Source organism: Giraffa tippelskirchi, chromosome 5 (genome assembly GCF_054371585.1).
Source record: "Giraffa tippelskirchi isolate mGirTip1 chromosome 5, T2T-mGirTip1v1.2.pri, whole genome shotgun sequence".
Lineage (NCBI taxonomy): Eukaryota > Metazoa > Chordata > Mammalia > Artiodactyla > Giraffidae > Giraffa > Giraffa tippelskirchi.
Window position 1 is genome coordinate 123,978,535 of NC_137279.1, and position 27,691 is coordinate 124,006,225.

At 36.1% G+C, this 27,691-nt stretch overlaps 1 protein-coding gene across 4 annotated transcripts in view; it reads left to right on the forward strand.

The window, feature by feature from the left end:
- Positions 1 to 27,691, forward strand: part of DPYD (dihydropyrimidine dehydrogenase) — a 913,720-nt gene that overhangs the window by 412,115 nt on the left and 473,914 nt on the right. For all 4 annotated transcript variants that reach the window (XR_014054766.1, XR_014054765.1, XM_081493632.1 and 1 more), the window contains exon 12: positions 9,322 to 9,506. Coding sequence is in view for 2 of the 4 variants with exons in the window: in XM_081493632.1 (XP_081349758.1) it covers positions 9,322 to 9,506 (185 nt within the window). In the remaining 2 variants the exon portion in view is untranslated. The remainder of the gene's footprint in view (positions 1 to 9,321; positions 9,507 to 27,691) is intronic.

Below are 27,691 nucleotides of genomic sequence, written 5' to 3' on the forward strand. Positions count from 1 at the left end.
GTATGCACTGCCTTGCTGTTTTTGCCAGATCTTTTCTCCTTAACCCCTTTTATTCTGCCTTTTGCCTTCATCATTTATCTACAAATGTCCTCTTTTTACTGCTCATTGACCTCCAGATCCCCAAATCTAGTTATCTACCTTACATTTCTCTTGTGTTTGACATTTCTTAAAATTACCACTTCTTGGCTCGTGTGGCAAAGAAATACCTTGATCTTCATAAAACTCTGATGATTCCTCTTCTGGCTTTAGTTCAGGTAGTGATTGCTGCCACTTTAAAAATAAATGGTTCATTCTATTTTTAGCCAGACTTGTGCTCTTCTAAGAACTTCTTCCATCCTATGACTACATCTAATCTTAAGTTGTAGGGCCCTCTCCTAAGGTTTAGGTGTTTATCTCCAAATGCCCATAAAGAACTCCAGGTATGCCCACTTAGAACAGTGATAGTGGCTTGTAGTTAGGTTCAAATTGTGAGAAAGTAATCTGTGTAACTTAGCTCAGTCTCAGTTTCCTCAACTATAAAATTAAAGTAATACCTCTTCTGTGAAAATACGAAGAGATAACATGAGTTGACTCTTCCAAAACCAGCTACATGTTCATGGGGGCACTCAATAATTGTTTGTCATTAATATCATCATAAATTGTATTTAATATATAGCCTTTGTCAGTACCAAAGATATTTCTTGACTACATAGTAATACAGTCAGTAATCTATATAGAACCTATATTTTTGACTTTTGCATTTACTTACATGCTGAAATTGTTTAAAATAAATTCTATTGTGTTTTAAATTTGCACTGAAATATGCCTGCAGCCGATTGACAAGGAAAAAAAGTCATAAGATGGATATCAAAAAATAACATTAATGAGCTGCTAAAGCTAAAATTACAGGAACTTATGAAATTGGTTAAACATAAAAACCATTAAACTGTTTACTGAAGCTTCACAGATATACTGCAGCTAATGAGCATTTCTGCTATTTAAATAAGCCCAAATTGAACACACATTACATGGATACATAATTAGTCATGGCAGTCAAACACACATAGACTTACTTTTAAAGCTCTATTTAGGGAATCTTTTCCATTTGATTTATTTTGTTAATTAAAATATTTTTCAGTATTCACTTATGTTTTAATAATATTGTTTTCACAAGTAGTATAATTTACTTCGGCTTTCTATTTGTTTTTATTTATGCTTTAAATGCAGCAAATGAGGATTTTATATTAAACATTTTTTAACCCCTTTCTGTAATTATTTCTAACACTTGATGGTATCATTCAACATTTTAAAAAGTTCTTTCACTGAGAAGTTATATAAAATATTTCAGTAGCCTTTCCACTTTTTTTCACTGTCTCCTAATTATCAAGAGGTATTAAGCACCCAAATGTGCATAGAATTATGATGATTATAGTCCAAATCAGATTAAAGGATGGTCTATTCCTTCAAGGAGTTTGTAGTCTTAAGTAGATGGTATCATTGAATATAAATAAGCAAATCAAAGTGCAGCGTTTGGGAATCCAACAGAGAATTTGAAAACAATCCCCATATATTTTCTTCAAGGACACTGACCTCCTTGAGAGATCTCTTCCAGAGAAAATGAAATCAAATCTTCAAGGAGTTTAGTGTTTTAAATAGATGGAATTATTGCAGAGAAATAAGCAAATCAAGGTGAAGTGCTTAGGCAATTTTAATTCTGAATTGATTAGTTGGTCAGTTTAGGAAATGAGCCGGAAATTCCCTGTAGAATACAAGTAAAACAAAAGGAGTTGCTACAGGCTATTATTGACATCTATCTTTTGTATTTAACTTGGGGAGCCTAAGCTTGTCCTGGGCAAAGACGGAAAGAAAATTAAATCTCTACTTTTACATTGTCTGAGTTCTACAAGCATATCCAAATGAACATTTTTTTTTTTAATATAGCAGTGGATGATTCAAATAGTTAAATCAATCAAAAGGTATTAGCCAAGTGCCTGTTCTACTCATCAGCGTAATTGTCACATAGAGACTTTCTTTGTTGCTGTTTAGTTGCTAAGTCATGTCCAACTCTTTGAGACCCCATGAACTGTAACCTGCCAGGCTCCTCTGTACATGGGATTTTCCAGGCAAGAAAACTGTAGTGGGTTGCCATTTCCTTCTACGGAGGATGTTCCCAACCCAGAGATCGAACACATATCTCCTGCTTAACAGGCAGATTCTTTAACACTGAGCCACTTGAGAAGCCCAGAAACTTTCTTTAGAAGCTTAATTTTTAAAGGGAAATATTTGGGCTTCTTCTCTAAAATGAACTGACTCTCAAATTGTGGAAATAACACCTACAAGAAAAATAATCACTGTCTCTTCAACTCCAGTCTGCTTCATTTTAGTTATTCCCATTGTTCCCAGTAGAGAGACTGTTTTTGGCCTGTTCCTAGCTTTCTCTTGCCCTCACACCAATGTCAGTGGCAAGGAGAGCTTGGAAGTGAGAAATAACTGGTTTTATAGGAGTTGATGTTGGACAGGGAAGCCTGGAGTGCTGCAGTCCATGGGGTCACAAAGAGTCAGATACAACTGAGCAACTAAACTGATATACTGACTTTGCCATCTCTTAGCTATATTTAGGATACTATTAATAATTCCTAACTTAAAAAAATTGTGTTGTGGTCTAAATGAGATTACTGTATGGAAATATCCAGAATCATGTCTGCTGTACACAAGGGATCAATAAATGCTAATTGCTTTTCTTAACGTTCTTCATTAGGTGAGAATAATGTGAATGAGATGTAGGAAGTAACTAGGAGAGGGTTTCCTTTGGTTGAGTTGTTAGAATATGGTAATTGGCCACATGATGAGGTGACTGGAGAGTAAAGGTTGAAAAATTACACCAAAATTAAGATCTATTTCCGGGTTTTTGTTTTTTGGGAAAGGAGAATAGAATAAAGCAGCGGTAAAGGTTAAAGTGTGATCATGGAGGCACATGGAAAAGCAGGAAGCGTGGTGTCATTGAAGCCTAGATAAGGGACTTTTATGAGGAGGAAGTGGTTATCTGTTGAGAGCTCCTGAGAAGTCAAGGAAGGTAGTGCCATGCTTAGGTTGAGACAGTTGAGGCATTGAACTGCCTTTGCATGATCTTGTGCCTAAGGACCTTCTTAAATCTTACTATTTGGGTGCCTCACCCCACCTCACCCTAGTCCTGGTCCTGAACTGGGGCGATCACTGGAAGAGTCGCTGGTATGGCCCCCTGGATCATCATAGTGAAGAGAGTTTCAGTGAAGCTTTGGTGGTCACGATGAGTAGGAGACACGAAAAACCAAGCTTATTAATAATCACTTGTAAAATGTGAAAGGCCCAGAGGAAGCTGTTGAACTGGCTTTTAGATGTAATGATTTAGGAGGGACAGTAGAACATCCACACTGGAATCTCTAACAGGCAGATGGGAGTGTCAGAATAAAAAAGTGGAAGGTAGCATTTGAGGTCACTTCCAGAGAGATGAAGTTTAAAGGCACAAGATGACTATAGTTTCTGACCCAGTGAAGTGTAGCAGACGATGTTTGAGAGCTGGAAAGAGGAGAAGGATGAGATGAGGCAGAGCCAGATGGAGCCCATGGGCAGTTTAAAAAGAATGAGAGCCCAGATAGAGTAGTGTTCTGCAAATCAGAGAAAGAGATCAAAATTAACATGACTCAGCTAATGAGTGCTATAGAAAGGCAAAAGCTTGGAGGACTGAGGTCATGGAACTTGGTGACAATAGACACCATATTTTCATAAGAGGGATAAACTGAAAGGAATAACTGGGTGGTGGAAAAGGTAGGAAGTCAGTGTAAATTAAGAAATTAGATAGAAGAAGATGTGAGAATTGCAGTGAGAAGAGAGAACCAGGTTAAAACAGTTATTCAACCAAGGGCTTCCCTGATAGCTCAGTTGGTAAAGAATCCACCTGCAATTCAGGAGGCCCCGGTTCGATACCTGGGTCAGAAAGATCCACTGGAAAAGGGATAGACTACCCTCTCCAGTATGCTTGGGCTTCCCTTGTGGCTCAGCTGGTAAAGAATCTGCTTGCAATGCAGGAGACCTGGGTTCGATCCCTAGGTTGGGAAGATCCCCTGGAGAAGGGAAAAGCTACCCATGCCAGTATCCTGGCCTGGAGAATTTCATGGACTGTATGGTTCATGGGGTCACAAAGAGTCAGACACTACTGGGCAGCTTTGACTTTCATTCAATGTAGGAGGTGAAAGAGAAGAATAAGAGAAAGATGATATTCTAAAAAGAACTAGAGTTACTTGAGGTCCAAGAGGGGTAGGAAGGTACAGTATCAAGGTTGACTTTTAAGGGGTTTACAGAAAGAAGTTGATGAATCTTCATTGTTCTCTCTGTTATGTTTGGGAATGGACTGCATATTGATTTGAATACTTAGAGGAAGAGGGAGATGTGAGGACAGAGCTCATTCCTTCAGGACTTGATATTTTTAAGGCATTCTGTGGTTCTGTCCCCTCCTCACCCCAGGTTATTCTATTTAAACAGCTCTGATATCCTGGCCCTGTAATTAGAATTTATTTGCTCTTGCTGATATTTTGTTTTCAGCTCTGATTTACTGAGATTATTGCCTCAGCTTGTCTTTTTGTTTCATTGTGCTTTGGTCCTATTGGCTAATAGGTTATGTAAAATTAACAAGCACATAGATGAATTCATCTGTTTTCAAGATATCATTTTTCTTATAAATGTTAGAATTTTTTTATTCCCCCCATTGTTTTATAGCATATCAAATTCTCTGAAGAATACTAATAATCCTTCTTCATTATAATTTCTGTTGTATTATTTTATTGTTTATGGAGAATTAATTTATATTTATGTACTAAAATATAACATCCTTGACATCTTTTTATAAATATTGAGAAATATACTTGTCATATGCTCGTGGGTTTCTCTTCTACATATATGACAGCACAGCTACATCAGTTTAATTGACCTTGGCAATCTGCATCTGCTAGTGATGTGTCCCTCAGGGAGGGTTTCTGCAATTTTAAGCTGTGGCTTATTGAAGAACTTGTGTGTCACAATACAATTAAGTCTATATAAAAAAATCATTTCATGCATAACATTAAGTTGACTAAAAGTTCCTATTTCAAAACAGTTTCTTGTTTTAAAGCTACCTCAGAGTGTCTTTGTTTTTTAAATCAGCTCATTGGAACATAGTAGTAATTAAAGCCGAAAATTAACATAAATCTTCAATGTTTGGTATGAATAGAGGATGTTTTTGTTCCTTTTAAAGACTGCATAAAATTCCAGGCACCATATCATTTAACACATTTCTCTCCCATTTGCAGAATAATATAGGCTGTGAATAAGCACATTTTGGGATTCTTTTTCAAGTTCTTTTTCTGTTCATCTATGGAGCTACCAGGGCATATGCTGCAGTCTCCAGCAAGATGCAATCTCATGAAAATCTGTGGGGAAACTGTGTATGATCATAACAGAAAATCCCATTCTCCCCACCCCCATTATTTTATAAACAAGAAAGAAAATAATACAATCCTTCTATTAATATTCATTTAACACTTCACAAGAAATGACAAGCAGTTATTTGGTTTGCAAATGTAAATATACATTTTTCATCCACTTATGCTTTCACTCTTTCCAAGCCAGATAAAGGCAGAACAGAAGATATCCTTCTGAGACTTATTTTTATTGTATCCCAAGTTAGACGTATCAGCAGAGATGTAAGAGAGCTGTGAGTTCATAGAAGGATGGTTACAATGACGAGGATGAAAGTCTCCCTCGTAAGAAGCAGCTAAATAAATGAACTCCTTTCTGACAAATTATGAATAAAAGCATGTGGATTTTTTTCACTGAATCTTTAATTTGCATTCTAACTTAAATACTTTGGAGCTTTAAAAGTATGATTAAATGATGGAAATAACTGCTGTCTTTCAAAAGAGTCATTTAAATTGTGGAAAGTGTTACTTGGAACAACAGTCAGTATCAACAAAATTTCAGAAAATTAATGATCCCCCCTCTTTCTCTCTGTCTCTCTTTCTTTCTCTCTCTTTTTTTCTCTCTCTCTACCTCTCATGCTTAAATATTAAGTCTACTGTGCTTATAGGGAAATGATCCTAATCATTTGCTGTTCTAGTTGTAATGAACAATCATTGTTGTGTTAGCTGCTTAGTGCCACTGATAGAAAACATTTCTGACTCACTAAAGGGTCACTTATATTCCATATCTATGTTCTACATTTTCAATGATCCTTTATCATTTGGACAAAGGACAAGTTGAACTATTAGATATTAAGATGCAAACAAATGATCTTTATTTTGATTGATGTAAGCTTTGCTATACTATTTCATAACAGCATAACCAATTGCTTGATCTCTCATTGCTTTCTATTTATTTATTAAATGAAGCTATGAACATTTTAAACTTGAAGGCCTCTAAAAAAGAGTAGGGGGAAATTAAATAGATGATTTTTAAAAGAAAGCTGAGATAATTTTTAATATGAGACATAAATTCTCTTTTGGAATAGAGTATCAGGAAGTTAGTTGATTATTTGTGAGGTTAGTTGGATGTTACAAATGATAGAATATAATTAAAACAGTTTATAGTCAGATCTAAGACTTCAATTTATAGTTGAGTCAAATATTGAGGAAAGAGAGCATAATTTAAAAAGTAAACATGAGTATATATGAATGTCTAGAGACATAAAATAATACAATGTGTATCTAACGGAAAGACCTGTGAATAGAATTAGTGCTTTTGAATTCACAACTGCATATTCCTAGGTTGGTTTATAGTGTTGGTGCTAAATATTTTAAGAAATGCAATAATTACTTATTAAACTTCTAGTAACATCTCCTATTTATTGACTGAATTAATGATGTCACTCTAATATTAAAGTGAAACATACCATGTGCATTAAATCATAAAAAATTATAAAACACACTACTCATGAATTTCACTTTAATTCAAGCATTTGTTTGGCACCTACTATTTATGATTCACTGAGCTTGAGTAGATTCAAATTTTGTGAGACCTGAAGCCTATATAATTTGAGGACTTTTCTATAAAAAAAGAAAAAAATTGCACATTCAAATTTAGGTCTTGAAAGAGACCCATGCAAGTGAGGGACCCTGGAGCTTAATCTTCAATAACTTCACAGTATATATGTCTTTGACTAATAGCTGCTGTGGGAAATCAAAGATAACTAAGGCATAATCCCTGCCTTGCTCAAGCTTAAAGTGAAATCTGTGCTAACCTTCAAGAGTATTCCTATAAAAAAATGAGAAAAATGTATAAAAAGGCTTTGATCTCCTAGTGAAATAGTTTCAAGTTCCTTCTCATTTAAAAATCATCTTTATTTCAGATCTCTATACAGGACAAGGTTGTATCAAAGTCTTGGACAAATAAGGTCATTTCTTATACAGGAGAATCATTTTTTTTATCTCTTACATATGTTTATGCTTATCTATGGGACTTCCCTGATAGCTCAGTTGGTAAAGAATCTGCCTGCAATGCAGGAGACCCTGGTTCGATTCCTGGGTCAGGAAGATCCCCTGGAGAAGAGATCAGCTACCCACTCCAGTATTCTTGGGCTTCCCTTGTGGCTATACCATTCAATGATGGTGTGTTAACAGTTACCATTATTATAATAAGTTGAACGTAGGAGTCATGCTCACTATCAACAGTTTTGCAACTCAGGTAACTCAACAGATGGTAGTGATGACCTGTTATGCAATAGGGAACAAATGTTAAGGTTTCTTTCCATGTGATCTTTAAAAATCTTCTCATAATGCCATTCTGCATTGAAAATAATTATATGAACATTAAATTTTGCTTTCAATGAAAGGTGAAATTGCATCATTGATACAAACAATAGAAGATTTTTAAATAAAAACCTGAGAATGTTGGCATTGACCCATCTACTAATTTATCCATCCATCCATCCATTCATCTATCCATTGAATTGAGTGTCTTCCATGTTTTAAGTGCTATACTAGGCTTGGTGACACAGTGGTAAGCACCACAGCATGGACATATTGTTCAGAAAAAAAAGTTAGAATAACTTTTTTTTTTTTTCATTTGGCTATTTAATTTTGAACTTAAATTGTCAATCTATTCAACAACTAATTTTTGTGCTCCAAGAACTTCTAATATCTTCTCCCTTAGTTTACATAGTTATATTTTCTTTTCAATTACAGTAAAGAATAGCTCCCTTTAGTCTATTAGGAGAAGCTGTAGGGCTTCCGAGGTGGCACTAGTGGTAAAGAACCCACCTGTCAATGCAGGAGACATAAGAGATGTGAGTTCAATCCCTGGGTCAGGAAGATCGCCTAAAGAAGGGCATGGCAACCCACTCCAGTATTCTTGCGTGAAGAATCCCATGGACAGAGGAGCCTGGTGGGCTACACTCCATAGGGTGGCAAAGAGTTGGACATAACTAAAGTGACTTAGCACACACACAGACACACGAGAAGCTCTGATTAAAATTCATCACATGAATATCTGAAAAGAACATTTTATCTTGAATATTGGCTCAAATTTCCCCATCATATATGGTACTATCTACCTTTCTTCATTTCTTCTCTAGATCAAGTTCTTATCTAACTTACTTTCTTTCATCTCTTCCAAATATCCAGATCATGTATCTAATCAACTTCTTCAGAAAATTTTTCTTAAAGGGATTCAATTTCTCCCTTTTTCTGATATGCTTAAATTCATTGGGACACAGAATATTTAGCAGAAAATTTAAATCTCGTTTACAGGGAAATTTCCCCAAAGAACTAATGTTAATGTTTGCATTTGTTGATTTTTGCTGGCTAATTTTAACTGTACTCTGGATTCATTAAATCACTTAACATTAAATGTAAATAACTTGATAAAAATGTATAAGATTTTTTCTTGTTTATAAAACTTTCTGTGAAAGGAAGATATTGGCAATTGACTCAAATTCATAATATAACTTACACATGTGTTACACAGGAATAAATTTGGGGTCATATGAGTAATAAATTTGTGAAAATAATGGTTATGGACAAAGTTTTAGAAAATGCTTTTTATAACATTTAGAATATTTAAAGGACTGTAGTCTCCCAAACTTCTTAGACAAAAATACCAGATCTGAAATATTGCCTGTATCTGTACATGTGAGTTTTATTTTGAATTGATTAAGTCAGTACACTTTGAATGTATTGTTAACTCAGATATTTCATTAACTTTCCATTTTTATGGTTCATTAGAAACAGTTTTTTTAATCCCTAGAATAATAATTAAATCATAATTTTTCTTAATTTTCAAATTATTGTTATGTGGTGCACAAATTAGTCATTGCTTGCTTTCTTTCCCTTTTTGCAGTAAAAGAAGCCTTGAGCCCTATAAAATTTAACAGATGGGATCTCCCAGAAGTAGATCCAGAAACTATGCAAACCAGTGAACCATGGGTGTTTGCAGGTGGTGATGTTGTTGGTATAGCCAACACTACAGTGGAATCCGTGAATGATGGGAAGCAAGCCTCTTGGTACATTCACAGATATATCCAGGTAGGCATTTACGATCAAATTCAGTTAATTTTTTTCCAGTGTATTTATCTTTGCTACTTATTCGTATGAGCATTTCTATAAGGTGTACAGTAACTATGTATATATATGAAATATGTCACATATATATTTTCTTGGATAAAAGTTTTTAAATGTGGACTGGATAGTAGACCTGCTTAGGTGATTGAAAATGCATTGTGCATTTCTACCAGTGAAATACTATGAAGCTATTTATCCTCTGTGTTTAAAAGATTTATCAAAGTTTTAAGACATAGATAATATATTTATCAAATCTGCATGATATACAGTATGATATAGAATCTATATTCCTAAAGGTTTATCAATCCAGAAAATTATGTTGTCTGTCCATTTGAACAAATGAACTCCTATTCACTTCCTAAATTATATTTACCTAATTGAGAAGAAAACAAGTATTTTATCAATATACATTCTAATGTTTTTCACTATTGAGTTTTGTGATACATAAGCAGAATGTAAAAATGATGAAATGTAAAATAAACTACTCTGCTACAGTACTTTGTGGTCTAGAGGATAAAAAGCCATAGCTACTAGGTTTCAGTTATCTTACTTTTTGATGAAATGCTCTCTTCTCTTGTTCTGTGTTTTAACTAAATGTAGACACAGTGACCTAATTTACATAAAATGTTTCTGGAAAAGTTTGTTTATATAAGTAAAATTCTTATTTTTCTTTCCTATTCAGGAATGACTCCAAATTCAAAATATAATTCTTGCCTGCCTCCTTTTGGTTTCTTTAGTTTCTTACATGCTAACGGGATTTACTTTGTCTATAATGTTTCCTTGAATATTTTTCTTCCTCTTTGTCCTGACTATTTAGTCTGTTCTGATTGTTCTCCTACTCTTTCTGTAATTCATCCGTGACTACTTACTTCCTAGGTAGGGCTTGGACTTGGTACTGATTACATCATATTTTTATGTTCAGTTAACCTACTTACTCACACCTCCCTTGTGGCTCAGCTGGTAAAAGAATCTGCCTGCAATGCGGGAGACCTGGGTTCGATTCCTGGGTTGGGAAGATCCCCTGGAGAAGGGAACGACTACCCACTGCAGTATTCTGGCCTGGAGAACTCCATGGACTGTACAGTCCATGGGGTTTCAAAGAGTTGGACACGACTGAGTGACTGTAGGATTGGGGGCAGGAGGAGAAGGGGATGACAGAGGATGAGATGGCTGGATGGCATCACCGACTCAATGGACATGAGTTTGGGTAAACTCTGGGAGTTGGTGATGGACAGGGAGGCCTGGCGCGCTGCGATTCATGGGGTCACAAAGAGTCGGACACGACTGAGCAACTGAACTGAACTGAACTGAGCGACTTTCACTTTCACTCTCATCTCACTTTGGCATCTCTGAGTAATGGAGCTTGAGATACCAGGATGTGGACTAGAGTGTGGTGTCCCAGAAATATAAAGGTCTAGTTATGGTTGTAAACCCTACTGGCTGTGCACTGAGACAAAAGTGTGATTTAGGAAGCAGTGTTTTTGCATGCATGCATGCTAAGTCACTTCAGTCATGTCTGACTCTTTGAGATCTTATGGACTATAGCCTGCCAAGCTCCTCTGTCCATGGGATTCTCTAGGCAAGAATACTGGAGTGAACTGCCATGCCCTCCTCCAGGTGATCGTCCCAACCCAGGGATAGAACCTGCATCTCTCATGTCTCCTGCATTGCTGGCAGATTCTTTACCACTGAGCCACCGGGGAAGCTGTGCAGTGTTTCGGGGAGATGATAAATCTAAGAATTCTTCCAAATCATTCATAAATCATGTGTCTAGGCTAGGAAGAAAGGGGGAAAAGGAATGGAGTTTTAACACGCAGAAATAAGGGAACACAAAGGTAACGCATCGGTGGTGGTTTCAATTGTAGGCTCCGCAGCATCTGTATTTTGGAGTGTCCCCATGACCTCAGAAACACATAGCAGAACAGTTCATTGCAGCTACTGAGGATGGACTCCTGCTTTGCCTCTTTTTGCTTTTTCTGTCCCCAAACCTATCACCCTTTTTGTATTTCCTCATTCTTATCTTCTTATATTCATAGTATTCTCCCAGGGCACCCACGTGCTTAACTTCCTACTGTGTATCTCCAGTAGGAAATTCTGTCCATGGTCTCGCTGGCTGCTGAATATCTTCACTTGTCTAAACTACATTTCAAATTCACTACTCGACTTGTATATATATTTTACCTACACTTCAAACTCATTGCTTTTAAACCAAACACAATCTCCTAAACTATTTTTACTTCCCATAGTTAAAATTTCTGATTCCTAGAGTCAAATCCTCTATATCAGTGGTCCTCAGACTCTGGATTCAGTTCAGTTCAGTCACTCAGTCATATCTGACTCTTTGCGACCCAATGGACTGCAGCATGCCTGCTTTCCCTGTCCATCACCAAGTCCCAGAGCGTGCTCAAACTCACATCCATTGAGTCAGTGATGCCATCCAACCATCTCATCCCCTGTCGTCCCCTTCTCCTCCTGCCTTCAATCTTTCCCAGCATCAGGGTCTTTCCTAGTGAGTCAGTTCTTCTCATCAGGTAGCCAAAGTATTAGAGTTCCAGCTTCAGCATAGGTCCATAGTCAGGACTGATTTCCTTTTAGCTTGACTGGTTGGATCTCCTTGATGCCCATGGAACTCTCAAGAGTCTTCTCCAACACCACAGTTCAAAAGCATCAATTCTTAGATGCTCAGCTTTCTTAATGGTTCAGCTCTCACATCAATATGTGATTACTGGAAAAAATATAGCTTTGACTATACATGCCTTTGTCAGTAAAGTAGTGTCTCTGCTTTTTAATATACTATCTAAGTTTGCCATAGCTGTTCTTCCAAGGAGCATGTATCTTTTAATTTCATGGCTGCAGTCACCTTCTATAGTGATTTTGGAGCCCAAGAAAATAAAGCCTGTCACTGTTTCCATTGTTTCCCCATGAAACATGGGGAAAACATTTTGCATGAAATGGCAGATGAAGTGATGGGACTGGAAGCCATGATCTTAGTTTTTTGACTGTTGAGTTTTAAGCCAGCTTTTTCACTCTCTTTCACTTTCATCTAGAGGCTCTTTAGTTCCTCTGTGCTTTCTGCCATTTTCTTTCGCTTTTTGGCAGAAAGCAAAGAGACTCTGGATTCCTCAGGCTAATAAAACTCTCAAAGTCAATTTGGAAACCAATATATAGTCGATGGCTTCTTATTTTGCTGAGTAACAGCATTAAAATAGACATTCAAACACATGAAATTATAATATTTACTTTCATTTATTTACAGGCTACTTCATGAGAAAAGTAGGAAACATCATAGTCTCAGAATAGAGTTATTTCTTAAGAAAACACAGCTAAAAGAGTTACACTAGTGTGCTTATACATATATTTTTCTCATAAAAAAGAACAATCGTGTACACTCTTATTTATGAGCTACTTTTTTACATTTTCTTTTTTTCCCTCTCTCATATCAGTTCAGTCGCTCAGTCGTGTCCGACTCTTTGCGACCCCATGAATCACAGCACACCAGACCTCTCTGTCCATCACCATCTCTTGGAGTCCACCCAAACCCATGTCCATCGAGTTTGTGATGCCATCCAACCATCTCATCCTCTGTCGTCCCCTTCTCCTCCTGCCCTCAATCTCTCCCAGCATTAGGGTCTTTTCCAATGAGTCAACTCTTCGCAAGAGGTGGCCAAAGTATTGGAGTTTCAGCTTCAACATCAGTCCTTCCAATGAGCACCCAGGACTCGTCTCTTTTAGGATGGACTGGTTAGATCTTCTTGCAGTCCAAGGGACTCTCAAGAGTCTTCTCCAACACCACAGTTCAAAAGCATCAATTCTTCTGCTCTCAGCTCTCGCATATATACCTGGTCAATTCGATCCCATAAAGACTTTCATACACTTATTTTAATTTCCTTATTTTTTGTGTGAAATACAATTTTTGGTTGACCAGACATGTCACTGACCAGTCTGTTAGCTCCTTGAAGAAATGCAAGTGGACTCAGGAGAAAAGGCTTTTGTGCTAGGCCAGCAAAAAACCTAGTGAAGATGTGAATTCAGTTTGCAGAAGTGAAAATGATGGGAAGGCAGCAATGCTAAAGAGATTTGAAAAGGTAAAATTGAACACAGGCAAGTGGAGAATGGTTTGTGTTATTGTTTTCTATATATTTAAATCCATTTATAGCTTTTAAGATAAAGACATAGAAAATATTTACTTCATGGAGGTGATGGTTTTGTGGGGATTCACAATTATCATTCAGAGGGATTCTTAAGAGTATTTTTTAATTCATTGCTATCTTTCTACTTTCCTAAATCTGATAAATGTGAACTGATAGAAATGAACAGTCATTTTTCTTAGTTTCTACTTACTCATAAAAGATATAGATTCTTAAGTATGATGAAGAAAAGTGCATATGATTTAAATATATATATATATATAATTTCTAGCAATGATAGTTTTTAATATATAAAAATTAAAAATTAGTGACCAGTAAGCATTTTAGATTTGGCTGCAGGATTCAGATCAGTCAAACAAAATATTGCATGGCACTTTAAAACAGACTTAAAATGGAAGGTAGGTAAAATCTCTCTCAGGTTAAGTTAACACTTCCACCGAGATACAAAGTGCTAAAAAATTATAAGACTAAAAAGGAATATACAGATGAAGTAGGATTTTTCTTTCTATACTGTCAGTATCTTAGTTCTGGCTTCTGTCACCTCTTAAAATTGTCACCAATTTCCTCCTGTCAAATTCAAGACCCCTATACTGAAGCCAGAGTTTTCTTTCTAGAATACAAGTTCTTTATTTAAAACTCTTCAGAGGCTCCTCTTTACACTCAAGTGGAATATATTCCTCTTTGTGTGTTCAGTCACTCAGTAGTGTCAGATTCTTTGTGGAACCCATGGACTGTAGCCCGCCAGGTTCCTTTGTCCATGGGATTTCCCAGGCAAGAATACTGGAGTGGGTTGCCATCCCCTCCTCCAGGGGATCTTCCCAATCCAGGGATCAAATTCATGCCTTCTGTGTCTCTTGAATTAGCCAATGTGTTCTTTACCACTAAGCCACCTGGGAAGCCCATACTCCTCTTTATACTCCTTAGCTCGTGAAACCAATTTGAATTTCCCCTAACACATCAAGATTTCTCCTACATCTGGTCCTTTCCCAACTCCAGTCGTTTCATAAGTCTGCATCCCTCTTGTCCTTCAGGTTTTGCTTCCTCCTCCTCTTCCAGGAACACATTCCTCCTGGTGTGTTCTTTAGCATCCTGTGTTTCCCTGATTGGAGTCTTCTTACTGGTCTGATGCTGCACTAGCCAGTGATGTGCTGTTTACTAATATGTCCTCAAAATAAAAAGTATATTCATTCATTAAATAGAAAAAATATGTAGTGATAATTGATTTTAAAGGAATTTAAAGAAGAGTTAAGAGAACTAGCAATTTGTTATATAATTAATTAGCACTGTAAATAGTGTTTCCTTATGAATGTAAGAATTGTAGTATTCATTTAGAAAACTTTCTATAATGCCTGAAGTATATTTATGATTGAAAGCTTATAACACCTTGTCTTATATTATGCTTTGTTTAGGGAAAAATGTAACACTGGATAATGGGTTTTAAAAAAAAGATTGTATATGTATATTATAGTCTTATTTCATGCATGCAGTCATTGCAATTGGATAGACTTTCTTTGTAATATACTTTTTTAGATAAATGTGGTTATTAAAGACACTCATTTCAGTATTCTCATAGTTATCTGAAGTGATCTTTACTTATATTTTATTAGTTAAATTAATCAATTACCACTTATTGAGTACCAGCTCTTGGTCTAACACTTGACATTGGGAGGGTACCAAGGTGAATAAATGAGGGGAAGTATAAAGAGTCATTAGATTTTTGGGTTCTGGATTGAACAGACCAGATTTCAAATCCTATTCTAGCAGTTTCAAACTGTATAACCTTGGTAAAATCACATCATTGTTCCAAGACGTGGTGTTCTTAGGAGAAAATAAATGAATTATTAATGAATTAATATTGATAATTATTAATATCAATATCAATAAATTACTAATGATCATTAATAAAGGAGAAATGATAAAGTTGCTACCCTATTGGATTTCAGGGAAAAATACAGAAGAGAATTTATGGAAAGCTCTTAGTAAAATAATAAATACTTATTTGTAAATTATTAGAGATTATTCCCTGTGAACAATTAAAATGGTATCAAGAAAAGTTATAAAATTGGAGGTTTGAATAGAATGTGAAAGTATAGTATTTTAATAGATGAAGATTGAAAGAGACTATTTCAAGAGCTATATATTTCAAGAGACTATATCAAGAGATAATGATAAGAGCATTTTATCTAGTAATTCACTTATTTATCCATTTGCATCCATCTGTCTCTCCATGTAGTCATTCTTGCATGGATTCATTCATTCATCCAGTAAACAATATTTTTTAAAAAATGGTGCTTTAAGAATAGTTATGTAAACATACATATAATACAAGATAGCAAATGCAATAATATTAAGTGTAAAAGCACAAGGAAGTATGGAAGAGATGATGATTGATTCTGTCTGGCTGTAGGTATCAGGATATGGAGTCAGCAGACTTCATAAAAATCAAAATATGAAAAAAAAATCAAAATATGAATAAAGAGAGAAGATAAAAAATGGAAGAATATTGAGTGATTTGAAATGCTGGAACTTAAAGAACACTGCTGGATAAGATTGCAAGGCTTGCTCACTGTGCAAGGGGTACCCAAACAAGGGTACCAGCTGGCTCAAATCCAGACCGAGCTGTGCTCAGTGAACAATGGTACCTTTTGTTGTGCTGCTTCTATTCAAGAGCAAGAGTGTCTTCCTTGAATTTTCACAAAGGTGTTTTCTGCCTGCTCCGAAAGCCTTGCACCTGTGCAGCAGCTTCGTTTTATTTCACCAAAAGGCTGTCTGGGCTAGTGGAGACCCTGAACATGGAGAATATATAAGAAAAATAGGAGAAAGGATCTGTTATCATACTGGGGTTAGAAAATGAGAATACCCAGCTTGGGAATTTAATTTGATGTATGCAGTGGGGCAGAAATGTGGTAAGAATTGTTTGAATAAAAAAGTGCTAGTGTCAGATCTAGAATTAACAAGGAGGGGGATATTTTTCATTTTGTCAACATTTCCCCACCCACCCACCTTGTAAGTCATTATTTTAAAATATTAAACTTACTCTTCTTTGGTTGTATACTAATGTGATCCAATATGACTTCACCTTACTTGTTTGAAATACTATGTTAGTGGAGTCCAGGCATATTTAAGTTTTCTTCTTACACTTAAGTAAGAATACTGACTAAGATAATTTTGACAACGTACCGAAAGAAAGAGTATGTAACTGAAAGAATGACTGCAGGTAAACAAAATCTCGTATATCTTTCTAATGGATTTATTTATTTAACTAATGTGTATATTGTATGTTTGTGTCTGTATGCATGTGTGCATGTATGTTAACAGATGGATAGATAAAAAGTTCCGTACTAGGGAAAAAGAAAATTGACCACATTAACCCATCAGCCAATTTCTTCTCGAAAGGAGCTTATGATGTTGTTTGAATTCAGTTGTTTTATCCATGCAAAATAATTAGAGAAAAATATGTATGACATAATAGAAAGCTAAATTTACTGCAACTAGTAAATGCTAATGTAGTCAAGTCAATGTTGGCTAGACTTTGGCAAGAAGGCTCCCCAAAGTAGTAGTCCCTGATTTTTATCCTCTTTGAAACATGCCTTTTTTATTCACTTGTCAAATGTTGAAATAACAACAGCTAATTCTTTAGTATCTGGGCTTCTCAGGTGGTGCTAGTGGTAAAGAACCTGACTGTCAGTGCAGGAGACATAAGATATGGGGATTTGATCCCTGGGTCAGGATGATACCCTGTAGGAGGGCATGGCAACCCATTCCAGAATTCTTGCCTGGAGAATCTTATGGACAGAGGAGTCTGGCAGGCTATACAGTCCATAAGGTTGCAAAGAGTTGGACGCTACTGAAGCAACCTAGCACACAGTTGTTTAGCATCTATCATAAATTGTGCATTTTTGGGTTAAATGACCCTGTTAAACAGGCATCATTATCTGTGTTTCATAGCTGGTAAAAATAAAGTCTCAAATGATAAATAAATGAAGCTAGAATTTGAACACACACGTGTCTGTTCCCTTATACCAAACTACTTCCCTGGTACTTTTCAACTCTGAAATGTTAGTTTTCTTGCCAATTAGCAGCAGTCCTTGATATTAATATCTTCCCCTACTGTATGTGTTAAAATTTAAAAATAAAATAATACAATAGAACTTCTCCTGAGAGTTCCTCTGTAGTTTGAAACTGAAATTAGAAGATTGTGATTGGAGGCTGTAGTCTTTGTATAACTTAATTCTTATTAAAAATATACCTTAACCAGAATGATTAAGTCGATGGAAAATTCTAGGAATTTGAACTTTCCAGAGAAAGAAAATAAGGGGATGATTAATTAGTATGATTAAAGACCATTTAATTATTAACTGAGGTAAAAATTAGACAATTATATAGGTAAATTTAGAAAATGTATTAATGGTTAAATCCAGAACATTTATTTAAAAACGCAAGAGTACAAAAATGTTGTCTTGTCCTATGAAACAATAATCACCAACTTGTTGGTTAATCCAAAAAAGTTAAAATGGGAATATATAAGAAAAATATACACATACTTTAAGCATATCATTTTATTTTAAAGCACTTAGATGTTTTCTCATTTTCATTTCTATTAAAAAAATAAGCAGGGCCAGGATCTTTTCAATCTAGTCTCTGGAGTTCTAACATATTTCTTCTCTAAGCCTATCTATAATATATTGTCTACAACTTCCTTTTTTTTTTAAATGGAGCAACATTTTCAAGGAACATACAGAGCAATTTTCTGAATCTCTGTAATTGCCTTGAAGTCATTTCAGTTCTTTCTCTCACACCTAATTTGACAGCTACTGTTTTTTAGTATCTCATCTTTTTATCATACCTTTGAAAATATTCAACTTAGTTTTTACAGAATCAACCCACTTTCTTTTCACATTCATACAGCTCATCAATTTATGTAATTTTTATTTATACTTAGAGCCAACTCAAATGGGATGAGAAACAAAAACTCACTCTTAATAAGCACACAACTCAATGGATAGAGTAGAAGGTTTGTAGGCACATAGGGGTACCCCTCCCATTACAAAAATTTAGGACTCCTTGGCCTTCCTTTGTATGTCTCAGAGAGGAAAAGGAGAGAAGAAACTAGTTCAGTGAATCTGTTTGGCAAAAGCAACTTCATTAAGCGAGTGTAAAAGGTGCTTCAGATCCTACTTTACCAAAGAGAAGAGTTAATACCAACGTTATTTACAAAAAGGCAGTCATTCAGAAGATTCAACACTTGCTTTCTTCTAGAATTAACATACAAACAAAAATTTAGTCACAAAAAGTAGAGGAGGGAAAAGGCTATATGATATCTCATCATGTGCTATGTTCTTCTCTGAGAACTTGGACATAGAATACAAGCTGCTGCTGCTAAGTCGCTTCAGTCGTGTCCGACTCTGTGCGACCCCATAGACAGCAGCCTACCAGGCTCCTCCATCCATGGGATTTTCCAGGCAAGAGTACTGGAGTGGGGTGCCATTGCCTTCTCCGAGAATACAAGCTAAATTCTCTAAATCTAATCCTGGATCAGAAGATCATTTTCCCTAAAGTATTCATGGTAATTCTGAGAAAACGATCTTATAAACATGAGCTGTGTGTGTGCGTGCTTAGTCGTGTCTGACTCTGTGACCCCTTGGTCTGTAGCCCGCCAGACTCCTCTGTCCATTAGATTTTTCAGGCAAGAATACCGGAGTTGGTAGCCATTTCCTCCTCCAGGTGACCTTCCAGTCACAGAGACTGAAGCCATGTCTCCTGGTTTGCAGGTGGATTCTTTACCTCTGAGCCGTAAGAGAAGCCCTATAGACATGAGCTGCTGCTGGCGCTGCTAAGACATTGTATTAAATAAAGCAATCTAAACATATGGAAGCTATAATCTCAAAACTCACAGGTTTATTACATCATTAGAGTGATCCCCTAGTCATGTCATTCTGTGATTCAGAATTCTATTTTAAATTCACTGTCTCTTATGTGTGTCTGTGTGTGCTTAGTTGCTTAGTCGTGTCCGACTTTTTGTGACCCCATGGACTATAGCCCTCCAGGTTCCTCTGTTCATTGGATTTCCCAAGCAAGAATGAGTGGGTTGCCGTTTCCTTCTCCTTAATCTCTTATATGTAATATTAAAAAAATCCCACAATATTTATTACTTGCAGCACTGGAAGGGTTTCACTAAATTTATATGTTGCTGCTATGAAAGCAGTTGTAGTGGCACAAAGATAAATATTGAACAACAGAAGACAAGAGTTATTAGTAGAAAGATAAATATGGAATGTATAGAAATTCAAATAAGGGAGAGAATATGCGTAGAGCTTCTTCAACTATAGGCAAGGAATGGAAAAGATAATGCCTGGTTTCTTCCAGGTAGAATTCCTGAGAAACTACAAAGGATAAGGAAGGAGGCATTGGGTCATTAAAGAATAAATTAAAAAAAAAAGTTTTGGTTACTGAGTTTACAAGTGATTTAGGGGTCACTAAATACTAAGTTGAAGAATAGTTGAAGTTGAATAGTTACAGAATATTTATTGGCAATAAGCATTTGAGGTCAAGTCTCAACAACAAAAAGTTAATGTTATTATTAGTTTAATTTTGATGTTCCTTCTATATACATGAGTTTGTCTGCATACATGCTTGCAAATAATATGTTTTATTCTTTCTGTTTCTCACATTTTACCCTTAATTAGATATGCTGTATTTCTATAATAAGTATTAATGTTAAAATGTCTGATACCATTATGTTATTTTATTTATGATGATTTCTTTATGTCATTCTTTCTAATTTGTCAATCCCTTCTGAAACTAATTATTTTGGCAAAATTTTCTTAGAACATATGTACAAAATACACACATGAATATTCTGACATCATATTGATCTAAAATGCCTTTCCTAATCCTGTAAGATCACAGAACACAGGGATCTTTTAAGTTTTAGCTTTCCACATTGTTTTTCAGCTCAACTTTCTACAGCATTGTGCACTTTCAGTGACACTTATATGATATTTTAATGAAGATTTAATGAAGTTCTCCCATAGTTAATGTGATTCTACTCAGTTGTATATAGTATATGGGTCAATAACAGCTTTCAAAATCCCTATCATAAATCCCTTCCATTGATGACCTACTTCTCTATTACTTGAGGACTTTTGTGTATTTTGTTTTGGTTTGATTGAGGCACAAAGGAACCACTAGCTGTTCAAGGAACTAGATATCTCATGGGCTTGGTAATGAGATACAGAGCCTTTAACCTCTTGGTCACTAGTTCAGATCTGCCTCAGGTCAAGAGTGACCAAAAGTCATTAACATCTCATGGCAGTTCAGTAGTATATATGAAGCAAATTTGTGATTTCAGTACCTAGTGGAGAGAGAGTCATGTCATAGTCCCACCACAGAGTGAGTGTGTACAACATGGTAGTTGTGATTTTAGTTTGAAGAGAAAGACGTCTTCCTAGTCATTGCTAAGTATTTCATTTTCTCTGTGAGCTGAGACCCTTCTTGGTGGATTTGTTGATGGAATGTTGTGAGAAAGCTTGGTTTGTGTTTGTGTTGGTTTGTGATTTGGGGCCATAAGATGTCCATCCTGAGGAATCCCCATCTGTCAATGGTGATTGTTGCTAACTGGGTAAAATTCAGCATCACTAAAAAGTGATTTCAGTCTCATATGGTGATTAGTTCAAGATTCAAATATCTTTCTTGTCTCCTGTTTCTTCAGTGTCTTTCTGCATATATTTTTAAATGTTTCATTTTCCTCTTTCATATTATTAATTTTATCTGCATTTGAACATGTAACTGAACATTCAGAGGGGCCTATTCAGTCTTGTCAATCTTTCACATGGGAAATACTTAGTTAACAAGCAAGAGTAGAAAATTGTAAGGGCATTTTGTAGATGGGGAATTCAAAATTGAGCACAATGTGGAAGGATCATTGTCATAAAGCTAATTGAATTATGTACATTCATATCAATAAATGAAATCTTTCACCTTCTGCCATTTTTAGGATTTGAGATTATGTGAGGGATTTTGTCTTTCTAATATCTTTAGTGAACAGTCAGGTTATTAAAACTTTTGATTTGGAGATCTCTTTAAAAGTTCCCCTTTTAAAGAGAAAAAAAGTCCTGTCTTTACACTTGAAAGATTTATAAGATCATTTTCTTAATACTGTAGTATTTACAGTTTCATTTTATATTTAGGTCAATGGTTTTTGAAACAAACCTGTATTGTTAGACTGTTAGAATTTTAAAGCTATTGCTGATAGCTATTCTATGATGTGAAAATAAAACCTAAAGAATGGTAACAACAGGGACCTTATGTTTAAGATTTCTACTCTGGACAAAAATGAACAGTTGCCAAATATATGACAGTCTGGGATATTAGAAAACAAACTTGGAAGAACTTATCTATGTCCAAGTCTCTGTTGCTTAGAAGACCCTCGGTGCCAACTTTAAATAAAAGGGACTTACCATCATCATTGCTTAAAATATCACTTTAATTCCACATCTTCAAAGAAATTATTTTGCCCTGAAATACACCAGTGGTTTCTACAATATCTGAAAACTATGATTTGAGAGTTAGAAATTTAAATTGCACAGGCTTAATATTAGAGTATTTCCGTTACCCTTTGCAGGTTTTGAGGCAGCTTATTCGACCTTACAGTCTCACCAGGAAGCTAATGGGAAAGCCTTGCAGCAATCTTCACAGGAAAGTTTCCAAATGTCAAGTGTCATCTTTCCAGCTGTTAGATGAATGGGTAGCCAAGAGGCATTTATTTGGGTGTGCAGCCCCTGTGAAATATGGGTGAGGCAGGAAAAAGGGCTATAATTTGGTGGTTAGTTTACCAGCGTTGGTGTAGTTGCAAATCTCCTAGCCAGGCAAAGGACTTCATTTGTGGTTTAATGATTGACAGCCAACTGCAGTGTTGTTTCTACTTAGAGAATAAAAATGCCTTATAAAAAAAGCATCATCAATATGTCATACTAATTTTTTTAATCCTCCACTGCTTCAGATAAAAATGATCTTATCAAGGGAGCTGACTTCTTCTCAAAACCCTCTTCAGTTGAGAGGAGGTAAGGCTTTACAAATGACAGCTGTATTAAAATCTTGAGACCTATTGAAAAAGCATTCTTTAGTTTAAGATATATTTCAAACTCTTTAATTTCTGTATTAAGAGAAAATTGATATAAATCATCTGCCACTGTCAGGTTGGAAAACAATGAATATCAATAAAAAGACAGTTTTAAATCATAATGGATTTAGTTTGAGATAGTGATAGCCTCCGAAAAATAATATTGAAGTATGTCATGGCTAAATGCTGTTTCCATGCTAAGTTTTTCCACTTGGTCAGGATCACAGTATTGTGATGACTTCAGCTCAGTTTTTCATTGGGAGGCTGGACCTTTAGACTGAACAAGAATCAGAAGTGCTTGTGATCTCATTTTTATCCCTTTCAGTGGGAAGTAGAAATGTTAAATTGGCTTACTGTCATTGAAAAATGACACCTTTTGGTAGTATATTCATGTCAATTTTTGGTGTATTCCCTAACTAATATTTAAAGTAATTATTAATTATCAAAGATGATACTTTTTTATTAAAAATTAATTTTAATAATGTGTAGTTTTTGTGTATGAAGAGGGATTTATTTTTTATATCATTTATATGTCATAAAAGTATATCAAAGAAAAAAATGAGGAATGAATCTATATCTAATGGAGCTATCAAAGCAAAACTATGCAGTTGGTGATAGAAGAAAATGCCATGACTAATAAGTAATTTTAATGCCTTTTATTGACTTTGTATAAGGTTCCAAGCCTTATTAAATGGCAGCACTTGACCTGAAAAGTAATTTAAAATGAAATTGTCTCCATAAAGGCAGAATATTTCCTTACCAATCTAGCAGTAGATTGCTACTTCAGGCAGCTAACTCTAGAAGGGGTAGAAAAATAACTCTGAAAAATCTGATCCATGCCATATAGAACCTTATCTCAATGTATGCTTCTGTTGTATAAAAGAACTTAGCCCCTTCAGTGTCACTTGGTTCAAATGCACTATATAGGTGTTAAAAATTCTGGACCAAATCTCTAACACCTTGATGCCTGGTGCTGTATGGTGCTAAAGACAGTATCACAGTAGAACAGAGCCCTAAAATATCTTTAGTTTCCTGGGAAAAATTCACCTGCAAAAAACTCACTTGAAATTTTTACCTAGAATTTTGTTCTCTGCGTTCAATAATTTATTAAAGTTGAATCTTATACAAGTTGTAAAATATCAGAGTTTGGTATTGACATGTGCACACTACTATATTTACAATAGAAAACCAACAGAAATCTACTGTATAGCACAGAGATCTCTTTTCAATATTCTGTAACAACTAAGGGAAAAGAATTTGAAAAAGAATCAGTTCAGTTCAGTTCAGTCACTCAGTCATGTCCGACTCTATGGGATCCCATGAATTGCAGCACACCAGGTCTCCCTGTCCATCACCAACTCCCGGAGTCTACCCAAACCCGTGTCCATCAAGTCGGTGATGCCATCCAACCATCTCATCCTCTGTTGTCACCTGCTCCTCCTGCCCCCAATCCTTCCTAGTATTAGGGTCTTTTCCAGTGAGTCAACTCTTCCCATGAGGTGGCCAAAGTATTGGAGTTTCAGCTAAAACATCAGTCCTTCCAATGAACACCCAAGACTGATATCTTTTAGGATGGACTGGTTGGATTTTCTTGCAGTCCAAGGGACTCTCAAGAGTCTTCTCCAACATCACAGTTCAAAAGCATCAATTCTTCAGCGCTCAGCTTTCTTCACCATCCATCTTTCACATCCATACATGACCACTGGAAAAACTATAGCCTTGACTAGACGGACCTTTGTTGGCAAAGTAATGTCTCTGCTTTTAAATATGCTATCTAGGTTGGTTATAACCTTCTTTTCAAGGGGTAAGTGTCTTTTAATTTCATGGCTGCAGTCACCATCTGCAGTGAATTGGGAGCCCCCAAAAATAAAGTCTGACACTGTTTCCACTGTTTCCCCATCTATTTGCCATGAAGTGATGGGACCAGATGCCATGATCTTAGTTTTCTGAACGTTGAGCTTTAAGCCAACTTTTTTACTCTCCTCTTTCACTTTCATCAAGAGGCTCTTTAGTTCTTCTTCACCTTCTGCCATAAGGGTGGTGTCATCTGCATATCTGAGGTTATTGATATTTCTCCTGGCAATCTTGATTCCAGCTTGTGTTTCTTCCAGCCCAGCATTTCTCATGATGTACTCTGCATGTAAGTTAAATAAGCAGGGTGACAATATACAGCCCTGATGTACTCCTTTTCCTGTTTGGAACCAGTCTGTTGTTCCATGTCCAGTTCTTACTGTTGCTTCCTGACCTGCATACAGGTTTCTCAAGAGGCAGGTCAGGTGAGCTGATATTCCCATCTCTTTCAGAATTTCCCACAGTTTCTTGTGATCCACACAGTCAAAGGCTTTGGCATAGTCAATACAGCAGAAATAGATGTTTTTCTGGTACTCTCTTGCTTTTTCGATGATCCATCGGATGTTGGCAATTTGATCTCTGGTTCCTCTGCCTTTTCTAAAACCAGCTTGAACATCTGGGTGTTCACGGTTCACGTATTGCTGAAGCCTGGCTTGGAGAATTTTGAGCATTACTTTACTAGCGTGTGAGATGAGTGCAATTGTGCAGTAGTTCGAGCATGCATACGTAAAACTGAACCAGTTTGCTGCACACCTGAAACTAACACAATATTGTTAATCAACTATACTCCTATATAAAACAAAAATTAAGAAAAAAAACTGGATAAAGTGATATAATATAAGGCTGAAAGTCAGGATACCTGTGTTCAAGCTCTAACTTAATTACTCATGAATTCTGCCTTCAGACCTTTGGGAATGTCATGTTGCCTTTTCATCATCTCATTAATGGCTTTGAGGCAGCACAATATGTTAATATTTATAAACGTGAAATTCTTGATTTAATAAAGTCTCCAATGTGTTATCTTGGCCTTACTATTTTCATCCATAAAAAGGAAAAAATTAAATTCTTTATGATTTGGAAACCCAAATAATACAGGTTACAAATCATCTAATTTATTGAATACCTTCTTAGGGGCTTAGTATTAATGTTATACTCAAAAATTACCTCTGGAGTAAACAGTTTCCCCCATTTTACAAATTGGAAAACCTATTCTCTCATCTCACATGCTAGTAAAGTAATGCTCAAAATTCTCCAAGCCAGGCTTCAACAGTACGTGAACCGTGAAATTCCAGATGTTCAAGCTGGATTTAGAAAAGGCAGAGGAACCAGAGATCAAATTGCCACAGGATCAGTGAAAAAGCAAGAGAGTTCCAGAAAAACATCTACTTCTGCTTTATTGGCTATGTTAAAGACTTTGACTGTGTGGATCACAACAAACTGTGGAAAATTCTGAAAGAGATGGAATACCAGACCACCTGACCTGCCTTTTGAGAAATCTGTATGCAGGTCAGGAAGCAACAGTTAGAACTGGGCATGGAACAACAGACTGGTTCCAAATAGGAAAAGGAGTACGTCAGGGCTGTATATTGTCACCCTGCTTATTTAACTTACATGCAGAGTACCTCATGAGAAACGCTGGGCTGGAAGAAACACAAGCTGGAATCAAGATTGCCGGGAGAAATATCAATAACCTCAGATATGCAGATGACACCACTCTTATGGCAGAAGGTGAAGAAGAACTAAAGAGCCTCTTGATGAAAGTGAAAGAAGAGAGTGAAAAAGTTGGCTTAAACTCAACATTCAGAAAACTAAGATCATGGCATCCAGTCTCATCACTTCATGACAAATAGATGGGGAAACAGTGGCTGACTTTATTTTTTTGAACTCCAAAATCACTGCAGGTGGTGACTGCAGCCATGAAATTAAAAGAGACGTGCTCCTTAGAAGGAAAGTTATGACCAACCTAGACAGCATATTAAAAAGCAGAGACATTACTTTACCAACAAAGGTCTGTCTAATCAAAGCTATGATTTTTCCAATAGTCTTGTATGGATGTGAGAGTTGGACTGTGAAGAAAGCTGAGCGCCAAAGAATTGATGCGTTTGAACTGTGGTGATGGAGAACACTCTTGAGCATCCCTTGTACTGCAAGGAGATCCAAACAATCATTACTAAAGGAAATCAGTCCTGAATATTCACTGGAAAGACTGATGGTGAAGCTAAAACTCCAATACTTCGGCTACCTAATGTGAAGAACTGACTCATTTGAAATGACCCTCATGTTGGGAAAGATTGAAGGTGGGAGGAGAAGGGGGCGACAGAAGATGAGATGGTTGGATGGCATCACCGACTCAATGGATATGAGTTTGAATGGACTCCAGGAGTTGATGATGTATAGGGAAGCCTGGCATACTGCAGTCCATGGGGTCACAAGGAGTTGGACACAACTGAGTGAATGAACTGAACTGAATGCTGAAGTTTGTTGAGAGGGATATAGGTGTCATTTGATTCAACCCCTTAACATGCAGGACAGGAAGTGAGGAACAGACTTTGAAAGAGTAAATTCAGGTAATAGGACAATTGAATCATAGAGCTATCTTCTGAAAAAGGTTTTACAATAAATACTTTAAAGATAAAAAGATGAAAATAGCAATAAGATCTTCCAAAAAAAAAAAAAAAGAACAATGCCCCATGGGAATGTAACCTTCAATGTGTTTTTGTCAGTTTGTTCTCTATGATTCCTTAATGCCTAGAAATGCTCTTATCTCATAGTAGGTGGTTGGCAAACAGATGACGACCATGTGGTAGGCACTTGATAACTGTGGTTGAAAAATTGAATATGCTGAGGATTACAGGGCACATAAGGTTTAGGAAATAGATTTCTAAAATTCACGAAGATTATTGGTGATAAATACTACTTTCAGCTGCTAAAACAGGTGTTGGGGTACAGTTGTTTTGGAAACCGAATGATGCTATAATTTTTCTCTTTTGATTCCCACAACCATGCTTCACAATTACTGGTTTAAAGAT